At 43.2% G+C, this 14,949-nt stretch overlaps 3 protein-coding genes across 7 annotated transcripts in view; 1 reads left to right on the forward strand and 2 right to left on the reverse strand.

Moving 5' to 3' along the window:
• The window catches only part of SDHD (succinate dehydrogenase complex, subunit D, integral membrane protein), a 7,885-nt gene extending 4,814 nt beyond the window's left edge, over positions 1-3,071 (reverse strand). Inside the window, exons 1-2 of one of the 2 annotated variants that reach the window (XM_004689263.2) lie at positions 2,929-3,060; positions 495-611 (exon numbers count right to left, since the gene is read on the reverse strand). In XM_004689263.2, the coding sequence (XP_004689320.1) occupies positions 495-611; positions 2,929-2,980 (169 nt within the window). In that variant the 5' untranslated portion in view covers positions 2,981-3,060. Of the gene's footprint in view, positions 1-494; positions 612-2,928 lie in introns of both variants that reach the window. The other variant, XM_004689265.2, reaches the window with a different exon arrangement.
• An 87-nt stretch (positions 3,072-3,158) lies between these two features.
• On the forward strand, positions 3,159-4,847 carry TIMM8B (translocase of inner mitochondrial membrane 8 homolog B (yeast)). The gene is made up of 2 exons (XM_004689266.2): positions 3,159-3,288; positions 4,532-4,847. The coding sequence occupies exons 1-2, from the start codon at positions 3,205-3,207 to the stop codon at positions 4,697-4,699; spliced, it is 252 nt and encodes an 83-aa protein (XP_004689323.1). The 5' UTR covers positions 3,159-3,204; the 3' UTR covers positions 4,700-4,847.
• Positions 4,848-4,934: 87 nt separating this feature from the next.
• LOC101618298 (chromosome unknown open reading frame, human C11orf57) lies at positions 4,935-13,849 on the reverse strand. 4 transcript variants are annotated; one of them, XM_012729925.1, is made up of 7 exons: positions 13,236-13,783; positions 12,555-12,631; positions 10,116-10,216; positions 8,866-9,015; positions 7,739-7,792; positions 7,219-7,400; positions 4,935-7,107 (listed from the first exon to the last, which is right to left on the reverse strand). In XM_012729925.1, exons 2-7 carry the CDS (start codon positions 12,621-12,623, stop codon positions 6,893-6,895), a joined length of 771 nt encoding a protein of 256 aa, XP_012585379.1. In that variant the 5' UTR covers positions 12,624-12,631; positions 13,236-13,783; the 3' UTR covers positions 4,935-6,892. The 4 variants fall into 4 exon arrangements, with proteins under 4 accessions (XP_012585379.1, XP_012585378.1, XP_004689325.1 ...); XM_012729924.1 differs by lacking the exon at positions 13,236-13,783 and adding an exon at positions 13,794-13,849 and having other exon boundaries at positions 4,936-7,400; XM_004689268.2 differs by having other exon boundaries at positions 4,936-7,397.
• Between the last annotated feature and the right edge of the window lie 1,100 nt (positions 13,850-14,949).

The following is a 14,949-nucleotide window of genomic DNA, read 5'->3' on the forward strand; positions in this document are numbered from 1 at the left end:
TAAATCTTTAAAAAAAAAAAAAATGACTTTCCAGTCTTCTAACTTGTTATTCATCTATGATGCATAAGACTAACCTTAATAATATTTAAACAATATTTACTCACGAACTGCATATGGTGTTAAGATCAAACAAAATAAAAATAAGTATTTCAATTAACAGCTACAAATATACATGACTTTTTAAACTGCCTACTATTCTAAATTATTCCTATCTGACTCATCTCTGTTAAGTAAAGAAGAGTGACTATATTAAATACTCTCCCTATAGAGGTATTTAATTTAAAAATATATATTTTTTAATTTAAAAGATTTAGACCAGAAGATTCCCTATAAACGTAAATGGCATCCTTCAACTACACTGGCATTGTCTGCCCAAATGTATAAACTAGTGATGTGACATGAGCCCCCCCCCACAGGTACTGGCAAAGGTATGATCACTGGCCCAGGTGAAGATGACCAGAGCCCAGAGAGCAGCAGCAAAGAAAAATACGTACCGTAGTGGCTGGGAGACAGGTGAATGTGCTGTGTCCCACTCCATCCTGGGGTAGGTGGGTCCTGCAGAAATGCTGAGACATGAGCAGGTCTGATCACCGGGGTTCGAAGCAGCAGCGCTAAGAAAAGAAACATTAGGGAAGTAACAGGCAGCTTTCCCTTAACAGGACCTACAGACTTTCTAAATGGACCACATCATTCCATTGGGCACTCGTGAGGCCATCGAAGCAATCACTGAAAGGTTTTTTCCAATTTCTTATATGAACCACTCATGTTTGGGCCTCATTTTACTAAGTTTTAAGTATCAACTACAGCTCCTTTCTTCTGTTCATTTATCTACCCAATCAACAAATATTTATTACTGGCAAGACACGCTTTGCACTGGTTCAAGAGAGATAAAAGACAAAGCATTTGTCCTCCAGGAATCCGATACTGTTTGAGCAACTCATCTATTAGCTTCTTCCCTTTATTTCTCCCATAGAAGAGATGGGGTGTAGATGTGGGAGATAAGAGGATTCACCTGAGACAGAGTAGGGAGCAGAAAAGGTGGACCTACTGAAATACACTGTTGAGGTGAGCAGCAGGTTAGACAGAAGAGGTCTGCTGTGCGCCATGTGGGTCAGCTCCCTGGCCCAGACTGGACTCAAGCCACAGCAGTGACAGCACTGAGACTTAACCCTAAGGCCACTAGGGAGGCCCTACCTTCTTCCTTTTCAAGGTCACCTCTTCTTGAACTTGCACTCATGAACTCATCCCGCTCTGCCCCTTTTGGATCCTATCTCTTGGTTAGGAAAAAAAAACAACAGACCTACATTCATGTAATTACACCAATTATTAGCTGTGCAAGCAACTAAATTGAATAAGATCTCTGCCTCAATGTCCTCATTTATAAAACAAAAAATTACTGACTTCCCCATACTCTGTTGAAAAACTAAATAATATACGCAAGGTGCTCATAATATTTCCAGAAAGTTATAGAGCATGAGATAAGTTCTTTAATCTCTTCTTCCCTCTAGCCATTTTCCCTTGACTGAACAGACTTAACCTTTCCCTTGACCTTCTGTCCTCTAACTAAAACTCATGTTCTCCTCCTCTTTCCAACCATGATCCACAGTGTTTTCTAAATCACTTCTACTTCCTCACTTCTCAATCTTTCCTCAATTCCAGAACTGGTTTCTATTCCTACTGGAGCTGCTTAAGTAAGTAGTCAAAGGTCTCCATTGTGGCCACATCCCAGATGTATTGAACAGTCGTTAGCTACTGAGCCTTTCTGCATGACCTGGCACTGGTGCCCTCTCCTTCCTCGTTTTCTGTGACAACTGTCCTCCAGTTCTTCCATTCATTCGTGGCCATCCTCCTACATTCCTAACTATTTCCCCAGGATTCCGTCTTCTGCCTGTTACTCTCCTCACCCCAGGTCCTTCTGTCTATTCAGCATCTACTGCTTATACACGGAAGACACCAATTCTGTGTAACCAGCCCTGATCTCCAGAGTTTCAGGAGTTTAAGTGCCTGCTAGGTCTTTCCTCAGAAATATCCTATATGGTCTTCAAACTCATCGTGTCAAAAACGGAAATCATCCTTCAACTCACTTTCTCATCCAAACTTGTTCCGATTTACAAGTTCCTGACTTTACATGGTGGCACCCCAATAAACCTTTAACCTGTTTCAGAAATCTGAAAGTCTGCAGGACTTTGACACTCCATGCACCAACTGCCAAATCCAACTTCCACACAGTTTCTACACCTTCATCAATGTTTTTGCTCACTCCGATAAGCTCTGACAGTAAGGTCCTTCCTTTTTTCCTCGCCCTGCTTTATTCTTGACAGTCAAATCAGGTACATCTCCTTCCAGAAGCAAGACAGGGTAATTCTTCCCTCTGTATTGGCCTAACATATGTACAGTAGTCTTGCTTTAGGTTATATGGGTTCCCCTTATAAACATGAAAACTCTCTTGAAGACAAGAACTGTTTGTTCACGTGAGTCGCTCCAGTTTACAGGAGGCATGACATAACACACATGCCCAGATGAGTGACTATCAGAAGTCCTCATCCCCAAACCAATCCCAGGGGGGATGGGAAAGATCAAGAATTGAGACTCAGATCTTAACACTCTTCTCCGATTCCAGGGGGAGCATTTTAAGGACAGTGATTTGGGAGAAAAAGACAAGTCCTATGAAAAGCTGAGCAGAATGTCACTTCCATAAGGAGGGACCCTTCAGATTACCCAGTCACCGCGTGAACCCAAAGCAGGGGAAACCGCGGGCATCGACGGTCATTATCGTGGTTTCAGCTGGAACCAGGACCGTAAGGGGTGGGAGGCCCCGCTCCTCCAGCGGCCTCACCGCCCGGCAGCCCAGTTCTCGCCACAGCTCGGCGAGAGATTCTTCCCCGACTGGCGGTTGTGCTAAGCACCCGGATCGGCCCGGCCCCTCACCTCGGCCTCCTTGGGCACCGCAGAGGACACTCAAACGCCAAAGAACCGCCATCGCGTTCCTACGTGCTCAAGGTCACCCGACAACCCGGAAGCAGTCCTACAGCAAAGGTGGCGCCCCACCTCACTCCATGTGACGAAAGAAAACAAGGAGAAAGAGAACGCCGGGAGAACCGGAAGTCGGCAGCGCGCTCCTGCCCGGAGAACCGGAAGTCGGTGGCACGCGCCCGGCGGGCATGCGCACACGCCCAGCGCCAGGGCCTGAACCCGACGCGGACCATGGCGGAGCTGGGGGAGGCTGGCGAGGCGGAGCTGCAGCGCCTGGTGGCGGCGGAGCAGCAGAAAGCGCAGTTCACCGCACAGGTGCGGGGGCCGGTTGGGGACGGGTAAAGAGGAAGGCGGGAACGTGCAGGTTCCGGGCCCCCGCGGAGTCCGGCACTGGCGGCGCGGTGAGGCCGCCTTGTGCTCAGCATGGCTACACCCCCTGCCCTGCGCCAGAGACGAGTCGTTGCCCTCGCGCCCCCGGTGACCGGCAGAGCTCAGGTGCCGGCTAAGGAAGCCCAGACTGCGGGAGCAGCGGAATCTGCAAGTGCCCGGGATTTCACGGCAAGCTTTTTGAGCTGGATTCGGAAGATTTGGGTTCTGACGCCGCTTCTGCCCCTGACAGATCACGTACCTCTAGACGTGACACCCTGCCGCACCGGCTTCTGTGAATGAAATGCGACGATTGTATTTGAAAATAGTAGAGCGGAACGGTATTGGAGAAAGATGACACTGAAGTGGTCAGTCTAGATTATCGGTTTAGGACAAGCCTGTAAGGTGCGGCGCATGACCTTGGACTGTAACTACACGGAGAGGATTGTCATTCTTTAGGACCACAGAAAGGAATGACAGAATTACAGTATCCAGTCTTCCACATATCCATTTTTTGGGGGGTGGGCGTTGGGAGGGCTTGCAGAGAATTATCAAAGATTGGAAACCTTTGGATTCTGTACTTTATATGAAGGTGCTCATTTCTTCTGTATGTCCGTTTCCCTAGAGAGTAGATCCATAACCATCAGTTTGTATAGGTAGGTGTCCATGACCCCAAAAAGATTAAGAACTGTCTGTACTCTGAGAGACAGTTATGGAACCAGATGAGTACAGTGGCTCGAGGGAACTGTTTGAACTTCCCAGTTTAAACCCAAGGTTAGATACCTGGGGGGAATATTATTAACCCTGACAGTGGTTAAGAAATTGACATAAGTAGTGGTCTTTAAGGGGAAAGAATATGAACTGTCTAGAGTGTACAAAATCTTTGGAAAGAGAGTTACTGAGGCAAATTGAGAATGCTGTGTAAGGACCTCGCTGAAACAGTAGTTGGTTGGAATTAAATAAGGGAGTGGGCTAAGTGGCTAATAGAGAAATTGATGTGTTATGTAAAGACAGGAATAACTTGAGGGAAAGTATTCAATTTCTTAACAAGGAGGAAAAGCAGCAAAAGGGATTTCGATTTAAAGAATGTTTTTAATCAAGTGATAGGAAACTAGAGAAATGAGGGAGAGAGAAAATTGGCAGGTAGGCCTATCTGTAAACCCCAGTGATCACTATTTCTTTTTCTCCTTAGGTGCATCACTTTATGGAGCTATGTTGGGATAAATGTGTGGAGAAGCCAGGGAATCGTCTAGACTCTCGCACTGAAAATTGTCTCTCTAGTTGTGTGGACCGCTTCATTGACACTACTCTCGCTATCACGAGTCGTTTTGCCCAGATTGTACAGAAGGGAGGGCAGTAGGACAAAAGCCCTCCGGGACAATGGCAGTAGCCAGAAGCTCACTGGAGGAAGATGGTTAACGATCAGTCAACTTCAGGCTCTTCTGATGCCTGTTGGTGCTAAAAAATAATAGATCAAATGTTTAAAAGATGAAATTTATTTATTCATAAATTCAGGTTATAACACAATTATTCAATAAATGTGAATTCTCTGGCTTTTTTTTTTTTTTTTTTGACATCCCATTTTAGGACTTTATAGATATCTGATTGGCAAGAATACTAGAAATAAATATTATAAGACCAGTAGTGCAAATGGAAAATCTGAGGTTTTGAAGAGCCACTCTTCCACCATATTTACGTGGGCTAAAAGAACCACTAAAGCCTTGGCTTAAGGCATAGAAGAGAATTTGGGATTGAGAAAGATGAAAACAGAAACAGCTTTATTGCTTATATATGACCAAGAAATGTAGGTAAACACAGCAAAAACAAAACAGGCAAAATGTGTATTTGTTTAGATAGGCCTGCAAATGTGGGAGGAACGGTCAAGACCCAATAGAACCAACTTCCTGGACATGACTTGTCTCATCTTCCTGAGGCTGTGCTTAGGATGATTTAGTACTTTTACAGCACAAAAAACAATGCTAAAAAATACATGTTGAAAACTCCTTCCAACAGATTTCACTTGCTCCAAGAACAAAACAATTGCTTTAAGCTGAGAGGTAGTGATTATAGAATGCTCTTCCCCCTTGGGCTCCTACTAATCCCAAAGGTAAAAATATACACCATGGAACACTGAGTACCAAAATACCAAATATCCAAAGTATTAATATTTCAAATAAATAATCCAAAAGGTAGCACCTGCTGATAATCAAGAGATAGGGAACCTCTGGCCATGTTCTAAGGCTAAGCACTTTTATTAGAAAGCCGTCTATAAAGAATAAAGTTAGTCATTAGAACTATAAAATATCACCTCATGGAATGTTGTCGTTATATTCTATTGCTGGTGTCTTACATTGTCATGCTACCATGAAGTATGTATTAATCATGGGGAAGTTAAGGCAGGAAAGGTTAACTTACCTGCTCCAGACATCACAACCAATCAGATGCAGAAGCAAAAGTCTTGAGTTTCAAGCTTTATACTCAGCTCACAAAGTGACAACCAAGAAAAAATGTCACTTGATCTGCCAGCATGAAAAAATGAACTTACATTCTGCCAGACTTTTCAGTGTTACCTTAGCTTCTTAGGAGTCAAAGCAGAGGTCACAGTATATAGTGAAGGGAAATAATGTGATCTCTGCTTGGCTTTAATCCAAGTCAGACTGGAAGTGAATATATCCCTGAGTCTTTCATTTTGGAATCAATACAACTTAGTTTCAGGGAAAAAGTTCATTAATGGGTTTGGAAAGAAACAAGGAAGACATTAAATGGCAGCTGCTGCTCTGAACCCTATTCAGAGTACCATCAGCCAGCATGACTAATTCCCAATTCTTCCCCATTTGGTAAGGACTCATCTAAGACAACTGAAGAAATAATTCTGAGCTCACTCCATTTAGGTCATCTCCAGCAATCGAAAGAAACTTTTACTATCCAATTACCACGTTAGGTGTGTACCCAACTGTGGAAGAGAACTTGAACAGAAATCCGTGGTCTTGTAGCAGCTATCAGTGGATGCTATCAAGAAGGGACAATTTGTTCTTACGATCATTTTCTCATTAGCTGTTCCCTAACCCTGTAAGGCCAAATACAAAAGGCTCAAAACACAAGGCTGAAGACAGCCAAGTTGTGGCACCGGCTATAGACATAGAAGGGAGTGGCAAGATGTCCCCTTAAACACCATTCTACATAGCTCTGGTTCCAATCCACCTCTTGATCCCCAGCCTTTGCTTCCCCTAAATTCAATGTTCCAACTGGTGTACCCAGGTTATGAGATTCCACTTTCTGGGTCTCAATCTGTGGTCTATGCTCTACACGAAATGTGAATTGCAAAAAAATAATCTCTTCAAGAAACCTTCATAACAAAATATTAGATTCCCTATTAACAATAGATCAAGTTTAACAGGCCAAAAGAGATAAGAAGTCTGTCAGAAAGTATACAGATGGCACGAGACAGCTCTGACCTCAAGAGCCCTGTGCTGAGCAAGTCACTGGCAAAAACCCAAGTGTAGGTAAGAGCTGTAAAAACCCACAGTACTGAGGAAACTGAAGAATTCCTCCTTTAGTCATCCTCTGAACTCTCCGCAGACCTTTCATCTGTAGCCACTTTCCAATTTGTGCGTTTGTTTGTCCTTTCCTGTATTTCATTGTTGACTACAGGGATATGAACTTTTTTCTCTTTCTTTTTTCTCTTGGTTTTCTTAGTGTCCCTTTCTTCACTCTCCTCCGAACTGCTGGATGAAGAATCATCAGACTGGGAAGTGTCACTTTCTGCCTCTAAGAATAAAGCAGATTTTTTGAGAGACTTTTTCCTGGATTTTTTCTTACGTTTATGTGATTGTTTCCTTTTCTTGGTACTAGAAGCCCCAGTTTCTTCTGAGAACTCACTTGAGGAATCCACTGTTAGATCTGTGGCTTCTTTTTTGTTTTTCTTCTGTTTTTTGTGTGATCTTTTTTTTTGTTTTTTTTTGTGGGATTTCTTTGACTTCTTGTGTTTGTGAGATTCATGCGCAGATGATTTTACCTGGGAAGATGTTTTTTTCCCATTGGTAATATCTTGCTGATCACTACTAATAAAAAAGAAAGTTCTTTATTATAGAAAAATAAAAATGAATTTGTATTTTAATGTTGTGCATCCTAGAAAGGAGGTTGGCATTACATGAAATTTAAAGTTGAGGTCTGATAACAGGGTTATTATGACTTCAATACTCTATATAAGTTTTTTAAATGAAAAAAGGTCTAATCTGACATATCTATTCCAAACTATACCAAATACGAGCTGTCTCCCAACTAAATAACCTATTATTTCCCTAACTAGACTGTTACAGGCAGCCTTTGCCACAGTCAGGAGCTCAATTTATAGTTCAGAATTAGTACTAATCAGTTTTTTCTAGTTAATTTGCCTTACCTGTCTGTTTCAAATTCTTCAGGATATAATTCTTTATAACCACTGTGACCCCATCTGTAAGAAGACATAGATATTGTTAAAGGAATTCATACATTTTTATTGTTAAAGGAATCCTAAGCAGATAAGACTTAGGAAATCATGCATAGAGACAGACATAAGAACAAAGAAAATAGGGCTAACCCCACATAATAACTTAGTAAGCTAGCCAGTTACATTTTCTGTACTGCACACTCCCACTTCAGACACAAAGGATTCCTCTATTTTTAAGTGAGCCTTACAAGTAGCTACTTAAGGAAGCTAGTCTCTTCCTTAAGAAATACAAAGACAGAGCCTCCCTGGTGGCACAGGGGTTAAAGTCTCAGCCTATCACTGCAGCCTGAGTTCCAATGCCCAGCCAGAGAACTACATAAATCTGTAAAAAAAGAAAGAGGGGCCCTCACTTGTGGTGCAACAGGTTAAAGCACAGCACTATGAAGCTATCACAGCCACTGCAGCAGTAATTCCATCCTACATGGTGTGGCAGACCTCTCCTGACCTACCCGGTGCTCCCCTCAGCAGCTTATTTCAGTCCATCTGCCTGTTCTGCACCCCACTGGCCTGTACCCCAGTTCTTGTATGCATAAATCTAAAAAAAAAAAAAAGGAAATACAAAGACAAACTGATCTTTAGCTGTTTTAGCTATGAAGCATGTCTTCAAAGCACTTCACAACATGATGCTGTATACATTGGGACAGTTTCTTTAATAGTAACTTTGTTAAGATCTTCTTCAAAGACCATAAGACCTACCCTTTCAAGTATAAATTGAGGTACTTTTAGTATATTCAGTTACGCCACCACCATCACTATCTTGAGAACATTAGCAGACACTCTCTATACTTTCCTCTCCTGCAACCACTGATCTACTTTCTGTCTCTCTAAATTTGTTTATTCTGGATATAACATATAAATACAATCATAATCTGTGGCTTTTTATGTCTGGCTTTTTTCATCAAGCATGTTTTCAAGATCGATCCCTGTTGCATGCAGCATTTATTCCTTTTACTGCCAAATAATACTGCATTGTGTGAATATACCACATTTTGTTTATCCATTCATCAGGTGACAGATATCTAAATTTAATCACAAACCTGTCTGGCATGTTAGCTTCATAATCATACAACTTCTTGTTCCAGGCTTTTGCCTTAAGAAAATCATCTTCCAGTGTTCCAGAAATTTCATTCTTTGGTCTCCAATAATCTCTCTGACTTTCTTCATCAAAACCATCACTACGCATCCGACTATAAGAAAACACAGAAGCACAAAAGATTTACAAGCAATCTGTGAGATCACATTATGGAAGATCATACATAAAATTCACTGAATAAGCTAAGGGGAGAGAACAAAACCACCTGATAATACTGTTTTCAAAAATTATGCAAAAGACATGATTTGTTCCTCGCTATAAGTATGTACAGTTGTCTGACAGTATTCTCACCGTACAACCATTCTTTTGCAAAGGAAATCACTTCTGAACTTCTGACATGCTGTAGCTCCTCACTGATTCTCAACTAGGAGGACGTGCAGAGTATAATCACATCCAGCGCTCTCCCTGGTGGCACAATGGGTTAGGACGCAATATTGCAAGCTGGCCGCAGCCACTTCATTGCAAGTTCAATCCTGGGCCCTGGAGGTGACCCACATGGCGTGGCATGTGGTCCTGACCCACCTGCTGCTCCCCTCAGCAATGTACTTTGTCGATCTGCCTGCCTGTTCTGCTCCCCACTCTGTCTGGTAAATCTTCTCACTGCCCCTGTACCTCTGGCTTGTACCTGAGTTCTGTATGCACAAATAAATCTTAAAAAAAAAAAAGTATAATTACACCCAGGGACACTTCAAACTACCCTACAGATTCCGGAATTCTGGAGCTGGAGTAATGAAGTCATAGTAACATGGGAGCAAAGCATAACCAGATGCTGGAGAAGAAAGACAACTGAAAATCACCGATCCAGCCTGTTCTTACATTTTCCACTAATAGGTCACTAAGCCAGCTAATCTGTTATCAAAAATGTTGAAGGGCCTCCCACAGGCCAGGCACTGTTCTAACTGTTGGTAATAGCAACGGAGACAGTCAGAATCCTTGCCCTTCAGATCAGAATCCACAGAATTCTCACCATTACAATTGTGCAAGGTAGAATTTTTAAATTCCCCATTTCAAGTAAGTACAAAGAGTGACTAGAAGCATCACAGCCTATTATCTCTATTCTTGAGTCTATATTTATACAAGACAGAAGAATTAAGTACTCATAGAACTGGATTCATCTTTAAACATACCAAATGGCTTTAAAACAATAACCAAAGATTCTGAATAAAATGTAAGTATTCTGAGTCTCAACTTCACCTTGAACTGCTGGGTAATATTTTCCTTTTGGTCCCACGGTAAGCATCTTCCATCTGCTTCTCTAATTCTCTTATTTTCCACATATCTGATTCCTCCTGAATCTGTATTTTTTTAAAAAAAGAAAATAAAAATAAATCACTAAAAACACTTAATGACACAGAAAAATAATTAATTGGAAATACATTTCTACTAATTACTCACCAGCAGACTGGGTTATGTCAGGAAAATGGGAAACAAATTCTGACTCCCCTTAACAACCCAAACCAATAAATATCAAATATGCATAATTCTGCAGCAAGAGGAAACATTTTAATCCTTCTAACTTTATGAATTTTATAATCAGCAAATGATAAACCCTTACTTTATGAATAATTTTACCATCTCAACTGAACCCTTAACAATCTTATGAGAAAAAGAAAGCAAGTCTTTATATAACATTTTACTGAGGAAAAAGGTTCAAAGATTAGACTAAAGTTAAAAAAAAACTGCTAAGAGCAGGCTTTTAAACCTTCTAAGTCTTTTCACAACATCATACTTTTTGTCAAAAACAAACAGTATGGGCCCTCCCTGGTGGCGCAGCGGGTTAAAGCACAGCACTGAGAGTCTGAAGCCACTTCCACATGAGTTCGATTCCCGCCTGCCGCCTGCCACGGAGGAGACCACATGGCGAGCCAGACCTCTCCTGGCCTGCCCGCTGCTTCCCTCAGCAGTGTACTTCGTGGATCTGCCTGTTCTACTCCCCACTCTGTCTCTGGTGAAGCCTCTCACCGCCCCTAAGCCTCTGGCCTGTACCCCAGTTCTGTATGAATAAATAAATAAATCTTTAAAAAAAAAAAAAAAAAACAGTATGAGGGTTGCTAGAGAATTCCCTGAAAAATCATACTACTGTAGTAGTTTGATTAAGAATATATTAGTATATATAAGTAGTAAGACTTAGTATAAGACTAAGAATATATTTTATTTCTATATCTTCCTGTAGGATTTTGCTAAATTTACACTAGCTTTACCTTTTCAGCTATCACTTTCTAAACTAAGCCCACCATGCAACTCGGGTGGTTTAACACAATTGCCGTGGCTGCTCAGGTAACAGTTGGATCCTCACTCATATTCAGAGTATCAGCTAATATGAGTAATAAAAGCAAACACGGGTCCTTGGCCCTCTTTTCATTCTACGTGCTCCCCTATGTGACTTAACCCACTCTCATGACTTCTTTTCCCAAATTTTATATACTGCCCCAACTTTTCTCTTGTCCTCCAACTACTGGACATCCTGTAAGTACCTCACCGTCAGCATGTTCAAAATTAATTTCCTTTCCCATCACACTTATATCTTTTCTTTTGTACCCTATTTCAATTAACAGCACCAATCATTACTCACCCAAGTCACATAAGGTGGCTGTATCTGATTGCTATCATTCTATTACCATCCATCAGTCACTATGTTCTTTGGATGGTATCTCCTAAATTTCTCATTTTATCCCCACTGTTGCCTCTTTTATGGTACCCCTCATCATCTCTCACCTGGAACACTGCAAAATTGCCTAACTGGTCTATCTACTCCTTCACCCCATCTGACCTATCCCTTACCCAGTTAACAAATCATCTTTCTAAAATACAAATATAATCATGTCACACACTGCTTAAAAACAGTTGATGGCGGGCCCTCCCTAATGGTGCAATGGGTAAAAGTGCAGCACTATAAGGCTGTCCGCAGTCACTGCAGCACAAGTTTGATCTCCGGCCGGGGAGGTGACCCACATGGCGCAGCAGACCTCTCCTGTCTCCCTGCTGCTCCCCTCAGCAGTGCATTTCAGTAGATCTGCCTATTCTACTCCCCACTCTGTATCTGGTAAATCTTCTCACCCCTTGCACCTCTGGTCTGTACCCCAGCTGTTGTATGCATAAATAAATAAATCTCAAAAATAAAAGCACACACACAAAACAGTTGATGGCTTCTTTACTGCTCAGAGTAAACAATCTTATCCACAAGCATCACAATTCAGCTCTGATTTACCACTTAGGTGTCATTTTCTGCCACTAGCCCCCAAATTTCCAATTTTCTGGATGGACACAATTTCTTGTTAAGCCCCAAGCACTTCAATGCTCTTTCCTGTTGCTTTCTACCAGTTCATGATGTTCTCTCTGTCCAAAATGATCTTTTCTACCTGGTAACTTGTACCCATTAATTAAGAACTAAATTAAATAGAGCAGTTCTGATACTACCCATTCTGTGAAGCCTTTCCTAATTCCCCAAAGCAGATTTTACTGTTCCCTCTTCAGGGCACGATAGCACTTTGTAGATGTCTCTAGTAGAGCAATTATTGAACCAAATCATAATCATCTATTTCATATTTTTACCTCCCAATCATTACAAAATAAAGGTTGGCATACTGGGTGCCCTCATTAGTATTAAGGGAAGACGCATGCTGTGCCTCTCACCTTATTGTGAGCATCTGTGTGGCGGATGACATTCCTCAGGAGGACTTTCCCCAGCGGAACCCGGGACATTCTGCAATCTGAAAGGAATCAATAACTGACATTTAATAGCACCAATTTCCTTTATTACCTTATCTTTTATCACCACGTTATAAAGCATGAAGTAAAGAAACGATCACTGATTTAGAAGTCAAAAGTCCTAAGGAAGTTTTTCCCCTCAGCATTCAAAAGGGAATGCCTGACAGTAATGACAGAAAGAAAGGCGACAGTGGACATTAGAGTTCTTTGAAACTGCATATAATTAAGGGTTTTCATGAGCGCCATTTATTTAAGCCTCAAAATAATTTTATCTGAGGCAAGTGTGTTTATTCCGATTTTGCAGATGAAATCCCCTAAAGCCACCATAACCTACCCCAGGACACATAATTCCAGGCAAACAAAGTCCACATTGGCCATTAACGCTCGAAACCCAAAATTAGATTGCCATGAAGCAAATGCCTAGATTGGAGAACGTCAGTCAGGGACCACGACCGCCAAGAGCAACAAAACAGCAAATGCAGTGACGCCCTCCATTTCGCCATTCAGGGAAATTCTATTTTCTACTTGGTACATTAGCGTCCACAAGAAACTATTCACGTGTGTAGCTAGCAGGAGCTTTGTGCAACCGCCCCACCACTCACTCACCCCTCGATCCTGAGGAAATCAGGCATCTTGTTAGTGTGAGACGAAGAACCACTCCATTACAAGCTCTCCTCCGACCAAGGAAGCCCAGGAGTCAGGGCTCAAAGGCAGCTCTGCAGCTTCACCCGAGTCCTTCGTGAAAACGCAGCCTTCCCACCGGTTATTCTGCCCTCACCCGTGGCCCACGCTTCCGCTGCCTCTCCCCCAGCCCAGACAGACAGGCGGATCTCTCTCCCGGACGGAGGCCGGAGGCTGCGCCGGCGCGGACTCCCGACGGCCCCGCCGGCAGGGGCATTCCCAGCTCGCGCTCCGCTGGGCCGTCCAGGGGCTTGGGGTTCGCTCTCCCGCAAGGATGGGGATACGTTGGCAAGGTTAGACCCTCGACTGGGCCCCAAAAGTGTTTACAGTGGTTGGAGGAGGGGCCGAGGCTTCCAAGTGGAAGACCAAGAAAAGTCCCCCATCTTTGTTACCGGGGTCCCGGCCCCCCAACCGTCACGGAGCTCCCGGCAGCCTTCCAGCCAAACGCCCTCCCCACACAAATACACAGAAACACACCCATACCGTGCGCCGCAGCCTCGCGTGGCGGGGGTGGGGAGGAAGCGCTCCGGGAGAAAGGGAGCAGACTTCCCTTTCAGGCCGGAAGCTGTGTGCCGAGAAAGTCTTCCCACCAACACAGCCGCAGGTCCTCCCACGTGGAGCAGTTCCTGCGCTTTCTAGGGGCCGACGGGCGCAGGAATGGGGCGGACTGGGAAAGAAGTGGGTCGGGCTTGGCTGAAAAACTAGCCCCGCCCCTGAAAGGGAGACTCCGGAACTGAATATGAAGAGATCGTTCCTGCTGGAGCTTTCCGGACCCAATTAGGTGTTGTACCCAGCCTGGTTACCTAGGTAGCAGGCGTCGCGGTTCGTGAAGAGCGAGAACTGAGGTGGGTTCTCGGATCCCTGGAATGGTTGTCCATTAGGCTTCCTATTTAGTTCAACCCTAACGTCGTCTTCGAAGACCTCAAACCTCTTTTCCTCGTTCTGTGGATGATGTGGGACGTCTCTTCAGTCAGGGAGGGAGTGTGAAGGCAAAATCGTTAAGACGTAGAGTAGATACCAGGTGTTCCTTTAACCCACGTTAGTTTCGGGAACCCTGTGCATTATATATTAGAGTCTTGGTTTTGAGGAGAATAAATTGAGTCGCTTATCTCAGTTGTTCATGGTCACCCCGCTGCGAAAGAACTAAGAGCTGAGATTGAGGTCTAGGCATTCTGGTCCATGTTTTATTGGACCAGAGCATCCGTGTCTTATTGACTAAGCTATGTTGAAAATGGAGGACGCCTTGTGTTCCCCTCATTCCAAACTCACCTGTGGCAACGTTAGACCGGGAAGAAAGTTGCCAGTCAGATAATACCAGGTTTTGGAACAAGTTCTCTGGCAATTCCAGCCCCAACATGATTGCTTTGTCCCTTCAGGGCTTGTGAGGGTCTCGCCAGAGGTAAAGCCTGGAGAGGGCAGCTTGATAACTTAGGAAGGGAAATTTGATAACTAGAGAATAAGGAAAGGAGCAAGGGGTATTGACCCACCATCTTTTAGACACAGATGTTAAGATAGCTGCTAATGTCACCAAGCAATTTCTAAAGTTTTCCTTGTCTCCTGAAAGCAAAAATGAATCAGGAGGTTATTTCCCCTTAAGTCATGTCTTTCCACAGACTTCAGAGACCCATTCACTTCGATC

The sequence above is a fragment of the Condylura cristata genome, unplaced genomic scaffold, assembly GCF_000260355.1.
Source record: "Condylura cristata isolate star-nosed mole 26May11 unplaced genomic scaffold, ConCri1.0 scaffold00025, whole genome shotgun sequence".
In the NCBI taxonomy this organism is placed as follows: Eukaryota; Metazoa; Chordata; class Mammalia; order Eulipotyphla; family Talpidae; genus Condylura; species Condylura cristata.

Coding starts and splice junctions, on each gene's coding strand:
- TIMM8B (XM_004689266.2), top strand. CDS start 3,205: ATGGCGGAGCTGGGGGAGGCTGGCGAGGCGGAGCTGCAGCGCCTGGTG. Junction 3,289..4,531: donor AAGCGCAGTTCACCGCACAG/GTGCGGGGGCCG, acceptor TTTTCTCCTTAG/GTGCATCACTTTATGGAGCT.
- LOC101618298 (XM_012729924.1), bottom strand. CDS start 12,623: ATGTCCCGGGTTCCGCTGGGGAAAGTCCTCCTGAGGAATGTCATCCGC. Junction 10,217..12,554: donor ACACAGATGCTCACAATAAG/GTGAGAGGCACA, acceptor AAAAAAATACAG/ATTCAGGAGGAATCAGATAT. Junction 7,793..8,865: donor GAAGCTAACATGCCAGACAG/GTTTGTGATTAA, acceptor GTCTTCTTACAG/ATGGGGTCACAGTGGTTATA.